Genomic DNA, 21,902 nt, shown 5'->3' on the forward strand with positions numbered 1-21,902 from the left:
ATAGTTAAAGTTTGGCCTTAAACTCGAATAGTTAAGATTAGATGGTAAAAGTTGGCATTTAACTTGAATAGTTAAGGTTAGATGGTTAAAGTTGGCATTAAACTCGAATAGTAAAGGTTAGATGGTTAAAGTTGGCATTAAACTCGAATAGTTAAGATTAGATGGTAAAAGTTGGCATTAAATTCGAATAGTAAAGGTTAGATGGTTAAAGTTTGACATTAAACTCGAATAGTTAAGATTAGATGGTAAAAGTTGGCATTTAACTCAAATAGTTAAGGTTAGATGGTTAAAGTTGGCATTAAACTCAAATAGTTAAGGTTAGATAGTTAAAGTTTGGCCTTAAACTCGAATAGTTAAGATTAGATGGTAAAAGTTGGCATTAAACTCGATTGGTTATGGTTAGGCAATGAAATGGATATGGTTTCTGTTTAGATCCTCAAGGTACGAGTCTCTTGAAACTGGGAATCACTGCTGTAGACCATGGTCAGGTTGTGTTATCTAGGTGTTTGAATGTTCAAGTTCAAAAATTGATGTGATCCAAGCAAGGGGGCCAGAAATAGGCCCCCACCCTGCACACTTTACGCTCCTGGCCCGATAAATGTGGAAGACACAGTCACAAAACGTTACAGGTTTGTAGTTGAGATAAAAAATAAAAAAATATAAATAAATAAACAAAATTGAATCGAATTGAATCAAAATGAAAGCCACATTCAAAGATGATGTGGTCTAAGCAAGGGCAGAAGTAGGGGTGTAGGAAGTAGGGAAGGTTGGAAAGAAGGGGGGATATGAGAGACAGATGGATATTATGAAAGATCATTTAGAAAAGCAAATAAAAGAAAAAAGAAGAAGCCACTTATATTACTAATGGTTGTTTGTCAGCTCCACTCACCAATCTTCTGGAAGTATTCCCTCTTGTCTCTGAAAGACTGCAAGTCCTGTGGATCTGGTGAGTCCACTTGTCTTTCTGGCTGTAGACGAAATGGACACACAACATATTACCACATGAGGAGGAAACAAACCCTGTGACATCAGTGCTTCACATTTAGAGAATTAAAGGATAATATTACAGTATTGCAGATCTTTCTGTATTGTCAATTAATTGTTCGCACTTATACAATCATATCTGAATTGAATTTTTTAACTTTGAATTTATTATCTCTGTCCACACAAGAGTTTTAGCTCTGTATGAGAAAAAACGGTGTCTATATTAACATGCCTGAAAACACATCCCACTACCATTTGCGTAGACTGGGTATGCGTGTGCTGGTGTAAACATGAAAAAGATTGTCTGATGTTGAAATCATGGATCTATAAATTGAAAATACAAAAAATACTTTTGGAATAACAACAGCTACAGCGAAAAGTAAGAGCAGAGATTCATTTGTGTATCAACAACAACGTGGAACTGTCACTAAAAGTAACACATGAGTATAAGGCAGTAGAAAAGTAATTGCAGCAATGCAAATACAGCAACATATTAGAGTGGTACCAGGAGCATTATCCATCACTGTAGGGAGCCATGGCAAAGAGAAAGGATCACCCGCAGAAGAAGAATGAAATCCCAAAAGGTCTGTCAGTCTACCCAGCTAAGAAGACTGACTGACATGTATGTCTGCCTCATCCTTTCCAAACGTCTCCATTTCTAAAACACAACCCTGGAGTTTTCAAACTAAAACGGGCTCAGTGGGGTTTCCAAATGTCTTGTTTTAGAGGCTTGGAAATGTTGCAGTAGTGTGGACTCCAGGCGTAAACGTAGCAAAGGATATGCGTCTTTAACATAGACTGTATAAAAAATGGACGTAGCCTCTCTTTCAAGGTCCATTCTCTCAACTTGATCCAATCATATTTGCCTCACGGAGCTGCTATCTTGTCAAATTTTGACTCCGCCTCATTTCCTCTGACCAAAAAAGGGCATTTGTTGAGGGGAGAGAGATACGTCCATCTGGCTGATGTATACTGGATGAGCAACATTAGAACCACCGCCCGGGAGCTAGGCTAACAGGGCATGTTACTAGATGAACTGGAGTGGGAGTCACGGCCCGAATCCTCCCGGAACTCCAGATTAGCATCTAGTTTATGTGCCATAGATAGTAGGATGTATTGCAAGTCACTGTGCAAGTGCAGCTATTTTATTAGCATAACAGAGCTAACGTTAACACATTGTGTTCCTTAACAATCTGTTTGTTCAGTTGATCGAAGAGCAAACCATCTTGTCACTTATGGAAACACCACCACACGAATGACCACAGTTCAAGTCCAGATGACGGAGTTAGAATGCTAATCCTGACAACTAGCCTCCGAGGAGAAGTGAGGGCCAGAGACTAGCTGTCACTCAAGTGGCCAAAATGTTTTTTGTACCAGGCCTTAAATAGGTTTAATGATGCTGTGAAACCAGCCTGTTTAACATGGGGGTCAATGAGACACTGCTCTGTTATGAAACCTGCCTCCCTAGGGGAGACTAAGAGAACTGCAGTGTTTGGCACATCTATATTGGATCAACCAGGAAGTCGCTGTGGTGCGGGCTTGACAAAAAAGTTATTTGTGTGAAAACATACTACTGTGGATGTAGCCTGTGGCATCTTTGGCTTTGGTCTTTTCTTGGGATTTTTTGACAAAAAGAAAAATATTTCACTGATGAAGAGGATGTGGAAAAAGCTTGGAAATGAGCTTTGAGATTGTTTTTGTCAAGAAAATATGGAACATCATCAGCATATTCTGCAATTTCCCAGGTTGGGATTATTAAAGTATTTCTATTCTATTCTATACAACTTATGGGGTAAATGGGGCCACAATAGCATTAGGTAAAACAGTAGATATGTTAGAGGTTACAACAAGAAGAAAACAACAACCAAATGTGAGGTATACAATATCATGAATAGGGAGAGCTTGTAGAAATGTATGAAAGAAAGCACAGAGAGAATCAGGCACAGTAAGATAACGATGTGTAAAAATGCAGCAATGGAGTACACTATAAACATCTATATTAGTTACAGACATACTTCTGGCTCAGGCTTCCTGTAGCTGGAGGTGTGTTGACGTGCAGGTGCTTTGGGTTGGACAGGTGAGGGTGAGGGAGACCGAGGAGAAGGTGAACGTTCCCTGGACCGTCGCTTAGACTGACGTCTCCGCTGCCTCTCCTCCTCCTGCCTCCTCTCCTCCTCCTGCTTCCTCTCCTCCTCCTGCTTCCTCTCCTGATCTTTCTGGTTCCTCTGCTGCTTCCTCTCCTGATCTTTTTGGTTCCTCTGCTGCTCCTGCGTCTGCTGCTGGGAAAGATTCATTGCCTGCATGGTCATCTGCTGGGCCTGAGGAGGAGGAAGAGAGAGGACAGGAAAGTATAGAGTTGAAAGGAGGATCGGAGAAGGGGTTAGAAAAGAAAGATGTGGGTGGGGGGGCAAATAACAAAATAAAAATACTGTAGACACACTACTGTGCTTGTCCTCACCATGAGAAAGGCCTGCTGATTGATGAGGGCCTGCTGTGATGCTGCCATCTGCATGGGGTCAGCGACCAGCGGAGCAGGCATTGGAGCCTGAGGCATCATCATGGCTGTGCAAGGATGAATATCACCAAATCATTTAAATAATTGACAAACAAACAAGCACAATAGAAACGGATAATAATTTTTTAAATTACGTTATCTCAAGATCACAAGTTTCATCTTATTATTTATAATGTCTATCAGAGATCAGAAGTTCAAATGGCCCAAGTCAGATTGATGGTTATGGACTTGGTGAAGATGGCAGAAGAATACAAGTGTGACAACGTCCGGTTTTCAAATTAAGGTGTAAACAAAGAGTATATACTGTATGTGTGAGTGTAGGGGATTACCTGGCATGGTTGGCATGGCTGACATGGTTGGCATCATGGGAGTTGCACCATAGCTGGGCATTGAAGGGTTAACTGAAAGACAGTAACTTGTTATGCTGCCACTTGATAAGAAAAGGATTGGAGGCTGGAAAACATTTCAACAGGCAACAAATGAACCTTCTCACTTACCTATAGGATAGCTTGGCATTGTCATGGGCATACCTATAAAACAGAATGATCAGTCATTCTTCCAGTTTACAGACACAAACACTTAAAAAAGTTAAAAGCCAGGTAAAAATGTTCAATTCTTTGTCAGTGGACAAACTTGGGGTTGCATTCTCACGAGACCAACCTGAAGAAAACTATGAACGCGATGAGGGGCTGACTTGTGTTGTTCCTTGTTTTCCACCCTTAGGGAACATTGATTATATGTATAACCTCCAGTTCCGTTTTGGTTGGTACACAGAAAACAAACTTTTAGATTGGGGGAGAGACAACTCTTCTCCTAGTCTACGATGAAACTAAGAGACTGCAGGTGAGCCCAGAAGTATGGACAATGGCCCGATGAGTTGAGTCTGCCAGAACCAACAGATTGTCCAGATAGTCAAGGGATTGTACTCCCTGACAGCAGACCGGTACCAGCACTGTCTCTAGGCATTTAGTGAAAATGCAAGGTGCGAGAGACAAGCCAAATAGCAGGACCTGGCATCCGTACCCTCATAACGAAGTGCAGAAAAACTTTTTGTTTCAGCAATATTGCAGTGTGAAAATAAGTGTCCTTTAGGCTTATGGTAGCGCACCAATCCCATGGTTGAACTGACTGCATTACCTGGCATAAAGTCAGCATACTGAATTTGAACTTTGTCAGGTATCTGTTCAGTAACCTGAGGTCTCGGATGGGCCGGAGACTGCCATCCCCTTTTCGGCACTGCCTTGGATGATTTGGGGATGGTTTGAATGTTTGATGTGGATGAGCTAAATTGCGAGTTTAGCACAACGATTGGCGAAGTGAAAAGAAAGCTCCAGACTTTAGCGCATGAGCTGAACGGGTGTGGGAATAGCTTGAATTTTGTTAGCAAGTCTAAACAAATGTACAATGGTTAGCAAGGCTAAACAGTCCTTAAGCTAGGCTAAACATACATTAGCTAGGCTGAACAGACCGTTAACTAGGCTAAACTGTCTGTTAGCTTGGCTAAACGGCAAGTGTGGCTAGTTAGCAAGGTAAACAAGCAAAATGCGAACACAGCCTTGGTAGCAATGTCATGAGTAAGGAGCTAGCTCACCTCAGGTTTGGCAATTAAATCACTAGCGAGGGTTCTGCAAATCAGGTTAAGCGAGGTGAAGTGCAAAAAGACTGAGGGAAAGATACTGTGCAGGGTATTTTATAGTCACAGGGGAGGATGGGACATTCCCTGCCTGCAACAGTCCTTGACCTTGACAGGCAAGTTGATAGTTTTAATTAAATCAATGGGACCAAAGTGCAAAAATTGATCATTTAAGTTTAATCAGTCAAAACAATCTTTGTCTTTTAGTTTATAATAACGTCTCCTGATAGACACCAAATATTTTATAACCAAAATTACTTCCGGCAGGAGAGAACATCAAAGACTTTTGTAAATTAAATTCAACACAATTCAAATGAACTCAAAGTGTTTTAAGACTTTTCAAAGCCCATCTGTTCACGAAGAGGGAATACTCCTGTCTGTGTTGCTCTTTATGATTTCTGCCATCAATAATTTTTGTGCTTGGAAATGAATATTTTTCTGTCTCTCAAATGGGACACAAACAGACTTCTACAGACTTGAGTCAGGTAAAATTCTGAGCCCTTAATGACAAAAATTGGATATATACGGTATATATACATACTGTATACACTATATATATGTAAATATAGACTTTTTTAGGTTGAGGAAACTCTGGTTGAGGTTGAGGAAAAGTGATGATATTGCACATGGTGTTTTCCTACCAGTTCCATACATAGGTCCAATCCCTCCTCCTCCTCTCATCCTGCGGTTTAGTATGGCAACTCTTTCCATGTCCTACACACACACACACGCACACACACACACACACACACACACACACACACACACACACACACACACACACACACACACACACACACACACACACACACACACACACACACACACACACAGTGAGCGTAGTTACCGGAAAGACTGCAAGAAACACAACCCAATGACTTCACACACATTCAGTAATAGGATACCACCAGAGATACACAATTCATGAGAACATTGAGCATGCTCAGTACAGCCTATGGCATAAAACGTTAACACTTTCTTGGGAAATAGGCAAATTTAGCCTTTCCAGAGTTACACTTAACATAATAAAACAGATCTGATGACATCACTGACCGGAGGTCCTTGATCCAGTACAGGGAGAAACAAGTCATCGACGTAGGCATCCATCTGTCGGCCACGGCCTGCAAACAGGTGAAGAAGAGAGATTAGAGCAATTTAAGAAGGGAGCAGTGCATGGTCACAGTTACAGCCAAACTACATGGGGCGGGGCGCAGCAGGGTTTTTTTTACCTGCTACGCAGGCCGCGTGTCTTTTGAGTTTTACTGGGTGATAATACAGTTGGTTCTGCAGGTTTGGAAGCTGTGCTGCCTCACATTGCCTCTGGCACAATGACATGTGTATCTTAATCAGTTTTAAACAGATTGTTCTCCTTTTTTACTCAGTTCTATGTCGTTTTTACCTGTTGGCGGGCCGCATAGCTGTGCACAGAGAGATAGAAAAATAGACAAGCTGCATAAGCTAGATCTGAGCCGCGCAGCCTCTGTGGCCCATACAGCTGCTTCAATTGGATAGAATAAACGCGCTCTGCTGCTGGCAGCCACACCGTTTGCACTGTGTATGTATCCTCACCCTTAACTAAACAAATTCAATAGATTTATTAAAGAATATGCCTACGTGCATACACTTGCAACACTTCCACTACTGGTGTGAGAAGCTTACGCAGGCATACTCTTTTGTGTGTGAGACTGTTTATGTGGACGTGTTGTAAGGTTTAAGTGAAAATGCATTTGTTTGTGATGTACTGAGCACGACTGGATAAACAACGTGAATTTCTCATTCAATCCAAAACTCCTCATTGTCTAAAACAGAAAAGTCCAATTCACCAAATCAAAAGCTTTTTCTGCATCTAAAGTCAATAAAAGGAGGTTTGTCTTTTCTATTTGTGCATGATCCACTACATTTAGAGTTCGCCTAATGTTTTCAGCCAAAACTCTTGCTGGTATAAATCCACAGTGATCAGATGTTATTATATCTGTAATTGTGTCTTTATAATTGCGGATATTAGCTTATGGTCAGTATTTAGTAGTGATATGGGTCTGTAGGATTCACATTTGAGACATCTTTCCTTCTTTGTGTATAAGTGTTATTATCGAGGAAACCCATGTTGGTGCCCATATTCCTGTGTCAAGCACGTAATTATATGCTTTTACTAGTAAGAGGCTAATTTGATCTTTAAAGTTTTGATAGAATTCATTTGTAAATCCATCATCCCCTGAGGATTTTCCTCTTTTTAGAGCTTGTATTTGTTTATTTACCTCTTGTAGTGTGATTCATTTGTTTAGCTTCACATTATTTTTCTGTGTTACTTTGGGTAACTCACGTTTTTCCAAATAAGCCTCTATAGCTCTTTTTTCCTCACTGGCCTCTGGCTTATATCATTTTTCATAACAAGCAAATTCTTCTACAATCTAATCCTTGGCAGTTGTTATTTTAGAATGATTGGTCCTTAAATTTGTAATGTGTGAGTTCTTTATTTGTTATTCAAGTTTATAAGCTAATATTTTTAAAGACTTTGGTCCGCCATCATATTCTTCTTTTTGTGTGAATCACATTCATTTTTCTATTTCAGTTGTGCGTATCTTCTCTAGTTTTGACTGTTTATCCTTTATCTTTAATTTATCTTCGTCACTTTTTGGTATACTGTTTATTTTTTATATCCTTTATTACTTCGTTTCTCTTGTGCTCGCCTTTCTTTTGTCTTATCTGAAGAATATGAAATGATGCGTCCTCTCATTTCTATTTTAGCTGCTTCTCATATCTTGATTGGATTTATCTCACCTGTATCATTTATTTCTACGTAATCTATGAGCACTTTTTTGATCATCCCTACAAATTTTATATCTTGTAAAAGTGAGTTATTCAGTTTCCACAGAGATTTATCTTTTTTCTATTGCATAGTTACTATCAAACAAATTGCTGCATGATCTGCATAGCATCTGATCATAGTTAACTGTTAATTAAAAAAAACATAGTTAACTGTCATTTAAGTATTAATGAAAGCACAGTTAACAACTAATAAATACATATCAAAGGTGTTCCTTATTGTGCTTATAAATGTCTTATAATCTAATATTAAATGTGTTAATAATGCTGATATAGTCTTATCAACACAATGATGTTAATAAGCATCTTATAAGGATTTATAAGGCCCTAATTACCTATTAAACAACAACCTTATAATAAGATAAGGACTTTATAATCCAACTTGTTTTTTTGTGTGTTGACTCCCCACATGTGGGGGACAGGTCTGACTCATTAGACGTGCTTCCATTCGCCCTATGGAGTGGCCTCCCGGAAAGTTGTTTCCATTACAAAAAATAAGGCCCCAGGAGGGATTCAACAGACTCTGGAGGTGACGTATCACTCTGAATGGGTTTAGAGCACTGGTGATCAGCTGATCAGTTACACAGCGGCGCATTCTTCCTCACACAATACGGAATAGTTCTAGTTTTAAGGTAGCCCGTATGATTCACAATGTCAACTTATGTACAAGTAACATGAACGAAAACACTCCACCTTAGCATGCAGCAAATTCAATTCAGAATCCGTGCACAGATCATTTTCTGCGCTGTGTTCTTCTACACCACTGGATAAAAGTGTCTACTCTACTTCACTTTATTGTTGTGGTGTCTTTACGACCACAGGTCACATCCCACTGAGAGCTACATCCAATTAGCAATCAGGCTTTTCTCAGGGGAGAAAAGAGGCCCTGCTCTCCTGAGATGCCAGCAGAGCATCAGAGCCTTTGGGGTTCAAAATGCTTTAAACTGCTAGTTTGTACAAAATATTATCTGAACACTTCGCTTAAGGCAAAAGAACAGAATGTTTCTCATACTGTGTTCGATCATCCAATACACAGTTGATCTGAACAGTTCAGACCTACCTTCCTGTGGATAATCTCTTCCCCAGGGTCTTCCCTCGAAAGGTGGCAGCCCAGGAGCTTGCATGGAAGGTGCTGGTGGAATGAAGTCATCCAGATCTGTAGCTGGCATCCTGGAGGGCAAAGGGGCACAAAGATGCTCACTGTGTCAGCAAGTTCTAAAAAACAATCCTGGGTTGGTGCTCTACCTGTCTCCCTGGCCGCTGAACAGGTAATCAGAGTTTGTAGAAGAGGGGGTCCCTGGCGGTGGCAGCACTTCAGCTTCAGCTCCAGCCAGAAGATCCATGACAAAGTCTGAGCCAGCCAGATCTGACCAGCCTTCATCGGTCAGGAGAGACACTGACCAGCCCTGCACCGCCTCTGACACACCTCTATGACACACACAACACACAGGAGAGGGATGAACACAACACACATGTGGCAGGATAATCCAGGAAAGATGGATACAGAGGAACATTAACAAGTATATGGAAGCACCTCATGGAAAAATGCAGGATATTATCATTTGCTATATATGTGAACTCCGGCTGAGTAAATAGTTTTATGTTCTTCTTTGGGAAAGGGACCTTTCACACCGCACATGCAGTCGATGCCGAGGGGAGACTGCAGATTGTTACGGGAGAGCCAAAGATAAATGCTTACGTTAAATATATGAAGACAACCATGTTCAACTGATCATAGAAAAAATTTTATTCATCAGGACTGACCTCGGAACATGCTGTGAGACACTGATTCAAAGTGTACTGTATGTTTCATTCTTGCGCAAGAATAAATATAATTTTTATTATAGCCCGATTCTGATTCTGAACTGGTCCTTGTGTAAAGAGTTTTTAACAGGTAGCTTTTAATATCCCCTTGAATTGATCTCGGACATGGTCATTGTCTTAAGTTTTCCTATCAGCACCTGAAATGAAGGAGCCATGAGGCCAGCTGCTCTCCTGTAGTCCATGACTCCACTTCAGTCGTCAGCTTCTCATCTGACAAACAAAACCAAAGGCTTGTTATGGGTTTATAACAGCCGAGTTGCCAGTATCAAAATGTTTCCAGTTTCATAAAGTTGTCTGTGTTTGTCTAAAGAGTCAGTCAGTCTCACCGTTGAAGGTGTGTACGTCGAGCACCATGGTGCCCTTCCTCTGGTTGGTGGTCCACTCCAGCTGGGTGGGGGGGTAGATGCGGGCGGTGGGAGCTGGGAGCTGCAGAGACGTCAGCATTTTGTGTTGGCACAGTGAGCGGTACTCCCCTGGACCGAGGTCAGACACATACCTGCACACATATTTTCGTTTTTTATGTTGAGAGGTGGTTGGAGGTGTGGTTATGTGTTGTGAGGGGTAAAAGGCACGCACTGTCAGAGCGCCAGACAGAAGTGCAGACAAACACAGACAGACATGTGTGCATCGTGCATTGAGGACACCAGAGCTCCACAACGTTCAAGCCCATGGACACCTGCACTCCGTCTAACAACAACCTAAACTGAACTGAAGTAAAGCGATTGAGATCGATGTTCATGAGTGTGGAAACCAGTGCTCATCGGAGAGACGAGCTAACCGCTGATCTGTGACCTTGTCGTATCAACTAGGCGTCTTATCCAGGGACTAGACCAGTGTCCTCTCAATGGCCGGCAGAGCTAGGCTGCTTAAACGGCCATGGCCCAGCTGGAGCTGCTGCGCTAGGCTACTGTGAGGTGTGACCGCCTGTGAATGTGTGAGTGATCGTGACGGGGGGAGAAGCTCTGCAGCTGCCGCTGCTCGTTGGGGAAAGAAACTGCAGAGTGACAGAACAGAGTCACCAAACACAACGCTAGTGGTTTTTAACAAAGACAAAGTTGCTGGGGATCGGTAAAGTCTCCGGATCAGTTCAGAACAACGGAATGAAAAACTTGGAAAATTCGCCGCTGGATGTTTGTTCTTCAAGATCGCCGATTTGCTCATTTAGCTGTCAATCAAAAAAGGATTCCGCCTCAGACAGCTCATCCAATCATCATGCAGAGGCCAAGCGTCTGGGCAAGCCCACTGCCCCATAGACCCCCAGAGACGCTAAGCGTTCGATGGGCGGGACAGGGCCCAGCATTTATCCAATGAGCGTCTAGTTTGGCTGCAGTAGAACAACCCACTCTACGCTTCCCCATTGAAGTCAGTAGAAGCTGAGCGTCTGACTGTGTAAAGAGCTGTGGAGCTGTGGGGATGAATGAGAAGGAAGTTGCTCCGGTTACCTGTGCTAAGTAGCTGATTCTGAACAAAAGATGGAGGCTTTTTAGTGCGTATTTAGTCAATGAAATGTACACACATCACTTTTTTTTTCCCGACATCTAAGGGGAAGCTAAGCTTCCCTTGCAGCCTTAGAGCAATCGCCACGTATATATATACGGTATATCAGTGTGTGTGTGTGTCTATATATATATATATATTGGAAGGGTAACCAAAGCGTATACCTACTTGAGGAGAGGTTTGTCTAGTGTTGGTGAAGGGGTGAAGGCACTGAGGCAGCAGGCCAGCAGCAGCCACCCCCTCAGACTATTCTGCTCCTCCTGGAGACCCCAGGAGTGGTAAGCCAGCTGGGCCAAGATCTCATCCCTCAATGCTGGCCGGCTCTGACCCCTCTCCACAATGTAATTCCCCAGCATCTGTTCCTGCCAGCCGCCGAGGTCTGGCTCGCCTGTAAACCGCAAGATCTGAGGAGAGAAGGATTGGAAATCATAAAAAAATGAAAACTCATGAGAATAAAACGAATGTAATGTAATTGAATCTAATCCCTTCCTTATACCAGTTTGTAAATCTCCAGGGCGGTTCTGGCATCTTCAGGCTCCAGAGGGGTGAGGGATCTCTGGAGGGGGTATCCCTGAGGCTGGCACCATGTATCCTGAGGAGGGCAAAAACAAAGACAGGACATACAATCCATCTTTCATCCAGTCAGGTCTGTCGGATGTCTTTGTAAGAGCATGGTGAAGAATAACACACCTTTAAAAGTCATTTTAATATATGAGTGAGTGCGACGTTCAAGCCTTTCTCCATGTTTTCAAGAGAAACCATCCATATCCTGATCTCTGGTTCAACTTACAGTATAAACAGATTTTCTTAAAAATCTTTTTATGCATGCGACATGATCAGTTGACATGACATGTACTCATCCTATTGTTGGAACCTACTTCTTTCGTTAATTAATCTCAACAAGTCTCTGTATGAAATAGATGTAGGACATTTAACTACACAGTAGAAATAGAATGAATAATCAAAAGACTTTCCACAACAGGACTAAACATGGGACAGGTCTGCTCTGTGTCCCCAGAGTCAGGACTGAACATGGGACAGGTCTACTCTGTGTCCCCAGAGTCAGGACTAAACATGGGACAGGTCAGCTCTGTGTCCCCAGAGTCAGGACTAAACATGGGACAGGTCTGCTCTGTGTCCCCAGAGTCAGGACTAAACATGGGACAGGTCTGCTCTGTGTCCCCAGAGTCAGGACTAAACATGGGACAGGTCTGCTCTGTGTCCCCAGAGTCAGGACTGAACATGGGACAGGTCTGCTCTGTGTCCCCAGAGTCAGGACTGAACATGGGACAGGTCTGCTCTGTGTCCCCAGAGTCAGGACTAAACAGGACTGAACATGGGACAGGTCTGCTCTGTGTCCCCAGAGTCAGGACTAAACATGGGACAGGTCTGCTCTGTGTCCCCAGAGTCAGGCCTAAACATGGGACAGGTCTGCTCTGTGTCCCCAGAGTCAGGACTAAACATCGGACAGGTCAGCTCTGTGTCCCCAGAGTCAGGACTAAACATGGAGAGGAAGGATTTAGTTTTAATGCTCCACAAATCTGGATCTGCTGCAACTCTCAGTTCTTTTAAATCAAGACTGAAGACTTGTGCTGTACTGTAACTTCTGTAACTGTAACCATCTTTTATGTTTAAAAAATGACCTTTTACGTGTTTTAAACCATTAATACGTTTTATGTGTCTTTTCCCCAATGCTTTTATAACTTACGTAAAGCCCTTTGAATTACCTTGTTGTTAAACTGTACTTTACAAATAAACTTGCCTTGCCTTATGAACATGTGCGCGTGTGTTCCCCAACCTTGCTCACCTTTAATATGGACTTGGCATAGCGAGAGAACGGATATCTGTCGATATCCAGAGGCAGGGTGAGCTTGTGTTCTGCCTTCACCTGTGGAGGTGCGACCTCTGTGACACCTGGCCCATGTTGCTGCCCTAGAGAACAGAGAAGATACGACAATCACAAACACTGGCAGCAGCGTGGCACATGTGCAGGCTGAAGTCAAATATGAAGCTGACCTGCTGCACTGCGGAGTCTGGCTGACAGCTCAGCAGGGATCTCCAACATCCCCACATCCTAACCGGAAAATAACACCAAGAAAACAATGCAGTGTGGTTAGCACAGGAGAAACCAGATGGATGGCCCCTCGGAGGTTCTGTGGTTTCACAGATTGTATTCCCTTACCATTCCTGGAGAGACAGACTTAGTCTTTGTCACTGCCTTTAATTTGTTCTTGTCGTGAAATTCCTGAAATTGGCGCACACACACACACACACACACACACACACACACACACACACACACACACACACACACACACACACACACACACACACACACACACGTGGCCAGTTAGTCAATCACACTGTGACCAGCGTGATCTCACCTCATATTCTTAAAGTCATATCAGTACTTGGTTTAAAGTCCTTCATCTGAATCTTAGCGCTGATTCAGTGAGTAATCCTCATGCTATCCAGTTCCTCCTCACTCTGCCTGAGGAGTGTGTTCAATCTCACCTATTCTTAGATACACTCCTGTTATATACTCCTGAAACGCCCACAGTCCTGGCGCCCCGCCTCATACAACAGGACACGCAGTTCCAAGAGTCCAGAAAGTTTGTGTTTATCAGGAGCTTTACAGCTTACAGCAGAGAGGAGTCACCTCAATGCAGCAGGGCAGCGTCACTCAGATATGATTATGGTTATGATAAAAACTATTCCATGCGGCTCTGTCGTTCACAATATTTGTACATTTGTAATCCATGGTCGGTAGTTAATGCTGCTGTTGATCTTAGGGGTGAGACACTATATCAATATGGGAATACATGGTATTGCTTCCTCTTTCAATACGTTATCACACTGGCACCAAATATCAATATCGTTATTAAAACAAGGAGACGCTCTAAATAGATTCCTGTTTCTTCTTTCTTGTGAAAGTAAAGTACAGGGGCAACACAATGAACATGTAGAGCCACCTTGTTCATCTTGTACATGACAGTTATTACAGTTATAGTCAGTGGAGGTGTCAGCTTGTGAATTCCTGTAAATTGATGTTCATCTGTAATAATCCTAGTTTGCTGTGTATTGAAGGGTGAACGCTGCCTGTATTTAGCTAAAAACATCAGCTTTAAGCGAGTCAAACGATTATTTTTAGCACCGTACATCTACCAGAGGACAGGTTAGCTGTTGGTGAGCTAATGTTAGCTGCAGGCCTCTCACGTGTCACCCACTGAGCGTGACAGTCACTCTTTTTGGTCTTTGTTCACACACTCCCGCCAAATCCACCTCTAAATCAACACTGAATGGTTCGGTCGCTGGTCAAACTTCTCCCAACTTTCTCCTCCGGACGTTACCAGACTGATCTGAGATTAAAATACAGTGGAGCTCAGAGATCAGGACGGTCTCATGACGCTATGGCTTGTGTACTGTTACTGTTTATTTGTATCATTGTAATGTTAACTAATTAACAATAAAAAAGTCTGTTAGTTCAAGGCTAATACATTATGGGAATTACGATTAAGGGCAGTTTTTACGTCTCATTGTTCAACACAATGCAGTGAAGAAATACATTATTCCTGTTTTTTGCCTTTTTAGGGTTATTTTTAGGGTTATTTACACAGAAAATGTGACGTATCGTAGATGAATGTCTTGCAATGTATCGTTTATCACAGAATGTCTTTAACGTGATACCATTGTTATCGTGGGCAAGTTATTGTGATAGTATCGTATTTTGAGTGACTGTGATTCCAATCCCTAGTTGATCTTAATGGTACAGTATCAGATTGTAGACAAATGTGAAGTATGCGATTCAGATTAAATATAGGTGTGCACACATATTCATGTAGCAAACACTTCTCTTTTATCATGGCCTCACTTCAAAAATCCCACTTTAATCAAGTCAAACAAGTCAAACACACAGACTGCCGAACCCTGCTCCAACTCCACACGGAGGATTTACAATAACTGAAACCTCCCAAACCAAACAAGTGTGTCACAAATCATAACCACTAATAATAATAATCAAAACACACCCTATTTTACCTTTCTAATCATTTCTAATTGTTTTTACTTTAAAAACTATGTCATTTGGTCCTCATTTCAGGGAAAATAGAGATTATTATTATTATTAGTTTATTTCAAAGGTGACAAGGCAATTTCATAAAACACATGATTACACATGGTTAAAAAAAAAAAAGCCAAAATTAGCCACAAGGCTAGTTTTCATATATCTATACCTTTTTTTTCAATTCAAGCTCTTTTCAAGCATTTCAAGGAGCATTTTTCAAGCTTTTTCAGCACCTTAGAGCTGTGGCACATTACATATTTATATAAAGTGCAAACAGTATACTGATTATTGTGCTTATTCACATTAAATAAGATGTTAACGTGCTATAACAACCAAGAGTATGTTTTGTGACATAATTCTACAGAAGGGCCAAATTAAAGGAAACATAAAGTTTCACGCTTCAAAATGTGACACCCGATCATGAGTAGACTTGGCATCCTATATAACCTACATTTGAAACTTTTTCAAGCACTTTATTCAAAATCACTTTTCAAACCCTGAAAACACCACATTAAAATTTAAGTGTTTTGAGGACTTCCAGCACCTGTAAGAACCCTGCAAATATGTTAAACCATGGATCAATTGTTTCAGCATTGTTGTCTGGTGGGGGCTTCCCTTTTTAACAGGATTATATTTTATTTATGTTGTCAATTTATTTTGTTTGTTTTACTTTTGTTTCCTGTAAGTATTATTTGATGGGTTGATGGGCTTCTTTTCTGAGAATATCTGAGGCCAGATTTGTTACCTTAGTATTTCTAAGATAACAGAGTTAGAGCGGATGATGTTAATACTGCAGCAAAACATGACTCATCAATGCAAATATATGTTCTGTATATACGTTCTGGGTTGCACTACACCAATATATATATCATATATATATATAAAGATAATACGTAACAGAGCTGTCATCCCCCCATGATAAAAAATCACTTTATTTGTGGTTGAATCAAAGCACAAATGTGTTTTGGTCAAACAGGCTAAAGTTATGGATGACATTGTATTATTAATCTGTGTTATTCATCTGTAAATGGATCAGACATGTCACCAACATGCCTGAGTCAGATACTTTAAGACTCTCCAGAATAAGGCGATATCCATATTTGATAGTATCTAAAGTATCAAAAGTTATGAACAAAAGCAGATCTCCAATCAGATTTGTATCCCAAAGCTGCACAGATGAAACAACAGGGAAGAAAATTGACAGTGTGTTAAGTGACTTTTTAATTAAATAAAAATACAACTTTTCTCTTTTTGCCATGGTATCAAAAAGGATATTGCTTTTTAAAATATTCTATCAAAGTTTAAAATTCTGGTATAAAAAAAATTGAATTCACTAGAAGTTGTCTAAACTATGGAGGGGAATACTTCAACAGCAGTGTAAATGTTTTTGTTGGAGTGTTGGATATGTTAACCTGACTCCAGATGTTTCGATTCTCATTTTCTCAGCAGATCCATCTGGGAACTCTGGTCTGGAGATCTTTGGGGTAGGGGCAAAAATACTGGTTGCTGATTGGATAAACCATCTGTCCATCACCAACATACGGGCTGAATCAACCAATCAGTATGACGTAAGGGCCAAATCAACCAACCAATCAACCAATCAATATGACGTGCTAACAGCATGGAGGCAAAGCTCAGAAAGTAAACAACATGTGGGTAAAGGATATTTTCCGTTTGTGTAACGTGAATTTACTGATCAAAGGCCCAATTTCAGGAGCCCGGTCCATATTCAACAGAAGGATCCAGAGAAAAAAGAGTTAGTGAGCGGCTTGATCCATAGCTGCTCATCTCATCTGTGGAAGCCTCCTTGTTGTTTACACTCAACAGTCTCTCATTTCATCACTTTAATCCTCCTCTAAACCAACACTGATTGGTTCGGTCGCTTGGCAAACTTCTCCAAATTTTCTCATCCGCACATTACCAGACTGATCTGAGAGTAAAATACAATGGTGCTCAGAGATCAGAACGGTCTCATGAGGCTATGGATTTGTCCCGCTGTCACTTTTTGCCTACCACTGCTCTAGGGATGGACTGTTGTTCAGTCGGCCCTCCACTTCAATCCACACTGAAATATCTTCACAAATAATGGACAGACTGCCATAAAATGATATGTCATATACAGTATGTATGCAGACAGGTATGGTCCCCAGAGTACATTTGTAAAAAACACAAACAATAATAAAACATTTTTAAAAGTTCTAGTTCTACTTAAGTGTAGTTACTACTTATGAGGTGGTGACAAACATGCTTATATTGCTCTGTCTGCTGTGGTCATACATTGGAAAATAGTTGTACTATAATAAGCATCATTTGTATTGTATCAAAGTGAGGTGACAGACTAACTCATGTCACCTTAAGCTCTGGATCTTTCTGTCAAACTCAGAATCTTGATTTTAGTTTTTAATGTAACATTAACTAACATACAGCTACTAATGAGTCAATCTAGGCTTGGACAGCTGACGCAGGCAGCCTGTCAGCAGGGCCAGCACCTCCTCTGTTCATAGTCCACGCCTCATAAAACAATAACAGTAAATAGAACGACACTGTGACACAAAAAACGAACAAAAAGACTAAAATTGTCAGTTTAGTTTACGGCCGAGGCAAGAAAAAAAAAAATGAGACACAGGAAGCACCAGCTGAAAGAAGTGTCTCTAAAGGTGTTGACACCTGATACAGAATCGATATTTTACGCATGGCGCAACTATTTCTCAAGTAAAATAAACTGAAAGGCTGAAGACAATTTTAAGGTCTGATCTGATGCAAAGGGTAAAAAGAAAAGCAGCCTACCTGTTAGAGCTGTGGGGCTGAAGTCACTTAGACAGGATTCACAAGGCGGAAGGAGAGATGCAGTGCTGCTTCAAATTTCACTGAGAGGGGTTGAAGTCCAAGACTGGAGAGTGGTTGATGGCGTGTGTGTGCGTGTGTGTGTGTGTGTGTGTGTGTGTGTGTGTGTGTGTGTGTGTGTGTGTGTGTGTGTGTGTGTGTGTGTGTGTGTGTGTGTGTGTGTGTATGTGTGTGTCCAAGTGACATGATTAATGCAAGATAAGAAGGCTAGTTAAAGGAAAGGGATGAGATCTTAAAGGAAATCGTTACTTATGCTGTAATACTGTATGTATGAGAATGAACTATGAGGGCACAACAGACATCAGTCACTTTACATTTACCTCTAAAGCTTTCATTCAGGTTTTTTTTTACACATTCAGTGTCTTTACATGATTTCCCTTGGAACTTTAGTAGGAAATCTCCTTTAAATTAATTATAACACACATGATTTACTGATTTACAGCCTATTTTTCAAATGTATGACCACAGCAGACAGAGCAATATAAGGCAAGGCAAGGCAAGGCAACTTTATTTGTAACGCACTTTTCATACACAAGGCAGACTCAAAGTGCTCCACAGCACAACATGTCATGAATTAAAATGCATTACAGAAAGACAAAGAGAATAAAAACATAGACAATAATAAAAACAGTGCGGACGTTAAAAGTGCAAAGAGTTAGCAGAAAGCTAAGGTGAACATGAAAGTTTTCAGTCTAGTTTTAAAAGTGGTCAGAGTGGCTGAAAGTCTCACATCTTCAGGAAGTTTGTCAGCTGTTTGTTGCATAATGTCTGAAAGATGCTTTACTCTGCGAACCACTAACAATAAGCATGTTTGTTACCACCTCATGAGAATTAACTACACTTAAGTACAATTTTTAACTCTGGATTGGTCTTTGCCACCTCCTGAGAAAAACATCTGTCTCTTTATCTGATAAATGCTCCATTATGTTCACCAGCTAGTCTCTAACAGTGTGACTGCTGTTTGCTGCTGAGCAGGTTGTGGACACTGGCTTTATTGGAGGTTATTCCCTGTAAACAGCAGCTTGCTCCTCGTGGAGAAAAGATTAATAAATGTGTGGTCCGTAAACCAAACCAAACCAAACTGAAGGTCTAAAAGAGGCTAAAAGGCAGAATTGATGATAACTCTCTGTGGATGTGTCACGATGAGCACTAACTCTCTCCCAACACACTTATCTGATCAATTTTGAATAAATAAAGAATATTGATTAGCGTTGCTATAAAGCTATAAAATGATGTATTATCACCATATCAAGTTATTATTGCCCGCAAACAGTTCCCTATAGCAACAACTAGCAGATGCTGAGAAACCTTGCCTTTTATTAGGTTCATGTTTCTGTCCACCATATTAACAGTCCTTTGAAAAATGCTCAACTCTGTTCACCAGGTAGTCTCTAACTGCGTCTCCCTGCTGTTCACTGCTGATCAGGTAGATTACAATAGCTTTGTCAGAGACATGTCAACAGCTGCCTGCTGATGGAAAAAGTCATTTGTTTATATCCAACATTTTGATTAGCATCACAATGGTAGAGAAAACCAGACAAAATTGTTTTTTAAATGTAATTTGGGTGAAGAATATAATACTATTCTATATAATAAGGCAATTATTGTCAGTAATTGGAAATTGTTAAACTCGACTATTGACACAACAATACAGGCAGCATTATAGGTACAGTCATTTCAAAGGAAATGAAAAAGAAAGGAGATCCTTGTAAAAAAGTACACTTTGACCCCAAACATGGATGTCATGTGTTATCACTGAGAGAGCATGGAAACATTTCCCCTATTTTAACTCATCCTGTAGTGTTAACCTGCTGGAATTGTGTAAGAGGCATTTGGAGCAAAGATTTATAGCACAATAAAGTCAACAAACATAAGGTTGCCAAGAAACCCAGCCGGGGACTCTCCTTCCCTCATATATACCTTCCTCCAACGGCGTCTCTTGATGGTGTCCCTGGTTATCATCATCACCGCCCAGAACTGCGTGAAGGACTGCCTCAGACGTTTGTAGTACTTCCTAGAAGAAGAGAGGGGGCGACAACACACAAACGCATACTGAAGTGCTTTACGTTAGTAGACCTACATCCCTGAAGCACTGATGGGTGCTCTGCAGCATCTGTAACCACACCCAGCTGGGACGTCCCAGTGTACCGACAACAGATCCATATATCATTCATTCATTCATCTTCAACCGCTTATCCCGGGGTCAGGGTCGCGGGGGTGCTGGAGCCGATCCCAGCTGACATCGGGCGTGAGGCGGGGTACACCCTGGACAGGACGCCAGTCTATCACAGGGCACATAGAGACGTACAGAGACAGACAACCATTCACACCTACGGGCAATTTAGAATCATCAATTAACCTAACACGCGCATGTCTTTGGATTGTGGGAGGAAACCGGAGTACCCGGAGGAAACCCACGCAGACAGGGGGAGAACATGCAAACTCCGCACAGAAAGGCCCAGGATGCGAACCTGTAACCTTCTTGCTGTGAGGCGACAGTGCTAACCACTACACCACCGTGTAGCCCCAGATCCATATAATGTTCAATTATTTTATTCTTGTTAAATCCTATTTACATGGGTTGTTCTATATTGCCTTGTGTTTCTTTAAATCATTTATCTTAATGCTTTTTATGTCTTATGTTAAGCCCATTGCAAATGGGCAAATGGAACATAATTTCAAAAATGAGACTGTCCCTAACATTCTCAGTTGCCTATAACAGCCTGTGGACTGACTTCTACGTAAAGGACTTGGGACATTTTTTCTGGGGAAATCTATGTGACGTTTTGCCTGCTCCTGAGTTCCTCGCCTCTCTTCAGTTTCCCTACAGCCAACAGTGTGCAACATTAGCTAACGTTAGCTTAGAATCCACTAATCCACCTTTGTTGACATCCACTAATGTCAACAAAGTAGGTCTCTGTGTTGTGATGGTTCAACAAAAATCTTGCTGGTGCTGATAAAAATCTTAGAAAAGCTACCTCTACCCCTAACCTAACGTAAAATATTTTGTTTCGGCTGGCTAATGTTAGCTAATGTTAGCTTGCTTGCTAATGCAGACACATTGCAAGCTAGATGACATAGCAAAATACTGTGTTAAGTGGATAATTTCAGCTAATTGATGCTTAATCCCAGGACTGATCTGGCAAAAAATTTGCAAATATTTTTTTTATCAGTGAACATTATGAAGCAGTCTACGCCAGATCCATGCTCAGACTTGGGTGCAGAAGCCCAAATAACTGAACAATAATCCAGATGACACAACACCAATGTTTGTGCTACCTGTCTGCGAGTTGCAGGTGTTAAATAGGTAGCACATTTTCCTAACAGCAGCAATACTTCCACCCATCTTGGCGACAATTTGATTGATATGTTCAGACCATGAAAGTGTATTACTAATGGTAACACCCGAAACAAGACTGATCAGTTTGATTAATTGTCCTGAAATCTGTAAGTAAAGTGTAGTATTTTTTTGTGGGCCAAGGATAATAATTGTAGTTTTTAAGATATTTAAAACCAGTCTATTACTTATAACCCACTCAGAAACAGCATCTATGTCCTTTGAGAGGACAGAGTGAATTTCTCCTATTGTAGATGCAGAGTAATATAGCCTACAGTAGTGTGTTGTCATCAGCATCCAATACCAAACTGGATTTTTGAGTCACAAGAGGGAGATCATTTGTAAAAATAGAAAATAGAAGTGGACCCAAACCACTGCCTTA

At 41.2% G+C, this 21,902-nt stretch overlaps 1 protein-coding gene across 1 annotated transcript in view; it reads right to left on the reverse strand.

Moving 5' to 3' along the window:
* Positions 1-21,902, reverse strand: part of myo15b (myosin XVB) — a gene marked incomplete at both ends in the record, with an annotated part of 94,343 nt that overhangs the window by 40,850 nt on the left and 31,591 nt on the right. The window contains 18 exons of the mRNA XM_083932610.1: positions 890-968; positions 1,068-1,083; positions 3,184-3,302; positions 3,443-3,546; positions 3,829-3,900; positions 3,997-4,029; positions 5,774-5,846; positions 6,186-6,253; positions 9,016-9,125; positions 9,201-9,383; positions 9,917-9,989; positions 10,106-10,275; positions 11,445-11,680; positions 11,773-11,868; positions 13,084-13,208; positions 13,293-13,350; positions 13,459-13,521; positions 20,104-20,197. Of these exons, the coding sequence (XP_083788736.1) occupies positions 890-968; positions 1,068-1,083; positions 3,184-3,302; positions 3,443-3,546; positions 3,829-3,900; positions 3,997-4,029; positions 5,774-5,846; positions 6,186-6,253; positions 9,016-9,125; positions 9,201-9,383; positions 9,917-9,989; positions 10,106-10,275; positions 11,445-11,680; positions 11,773-11,868; positions 13,084-13,208; positions 13,293-13,350; positions 13,459-13,521; positions 20,104-20,197 (1,772 nt within the window). The remainder of the gene's footprint in view (positions 1-889; positions 969-1,067; positions 1,084-3,183; positions 3,303-3,442; positions 3,547-3,828; positions 3,901-3,996; positions 4,030-5,773; positions 5,847-6,185; positions 6,254-9,015; positions 9,126-9,200; positions 9,384-9,916; positions 9,990-10,105; positions 10,276-11,444; positions 11,681-11,772; positions 11,869-13,083; positions 13,209-13,292; positions 13,351-13,458; positions 13,522-20,103; positions 20,198-21,902) is intronic.

Source organism: Echiichthys vipera (assembly GCF_963691815.1).
Source record: "Echiichthys vipera genome assembly, chromosome: 18".
Lineage (NCBI taxonomy): Eukaryota > Metazoa > Chordata > Actinopteri > Perciformes > Trachinidae > Echiichthys > Echiichthys vipera.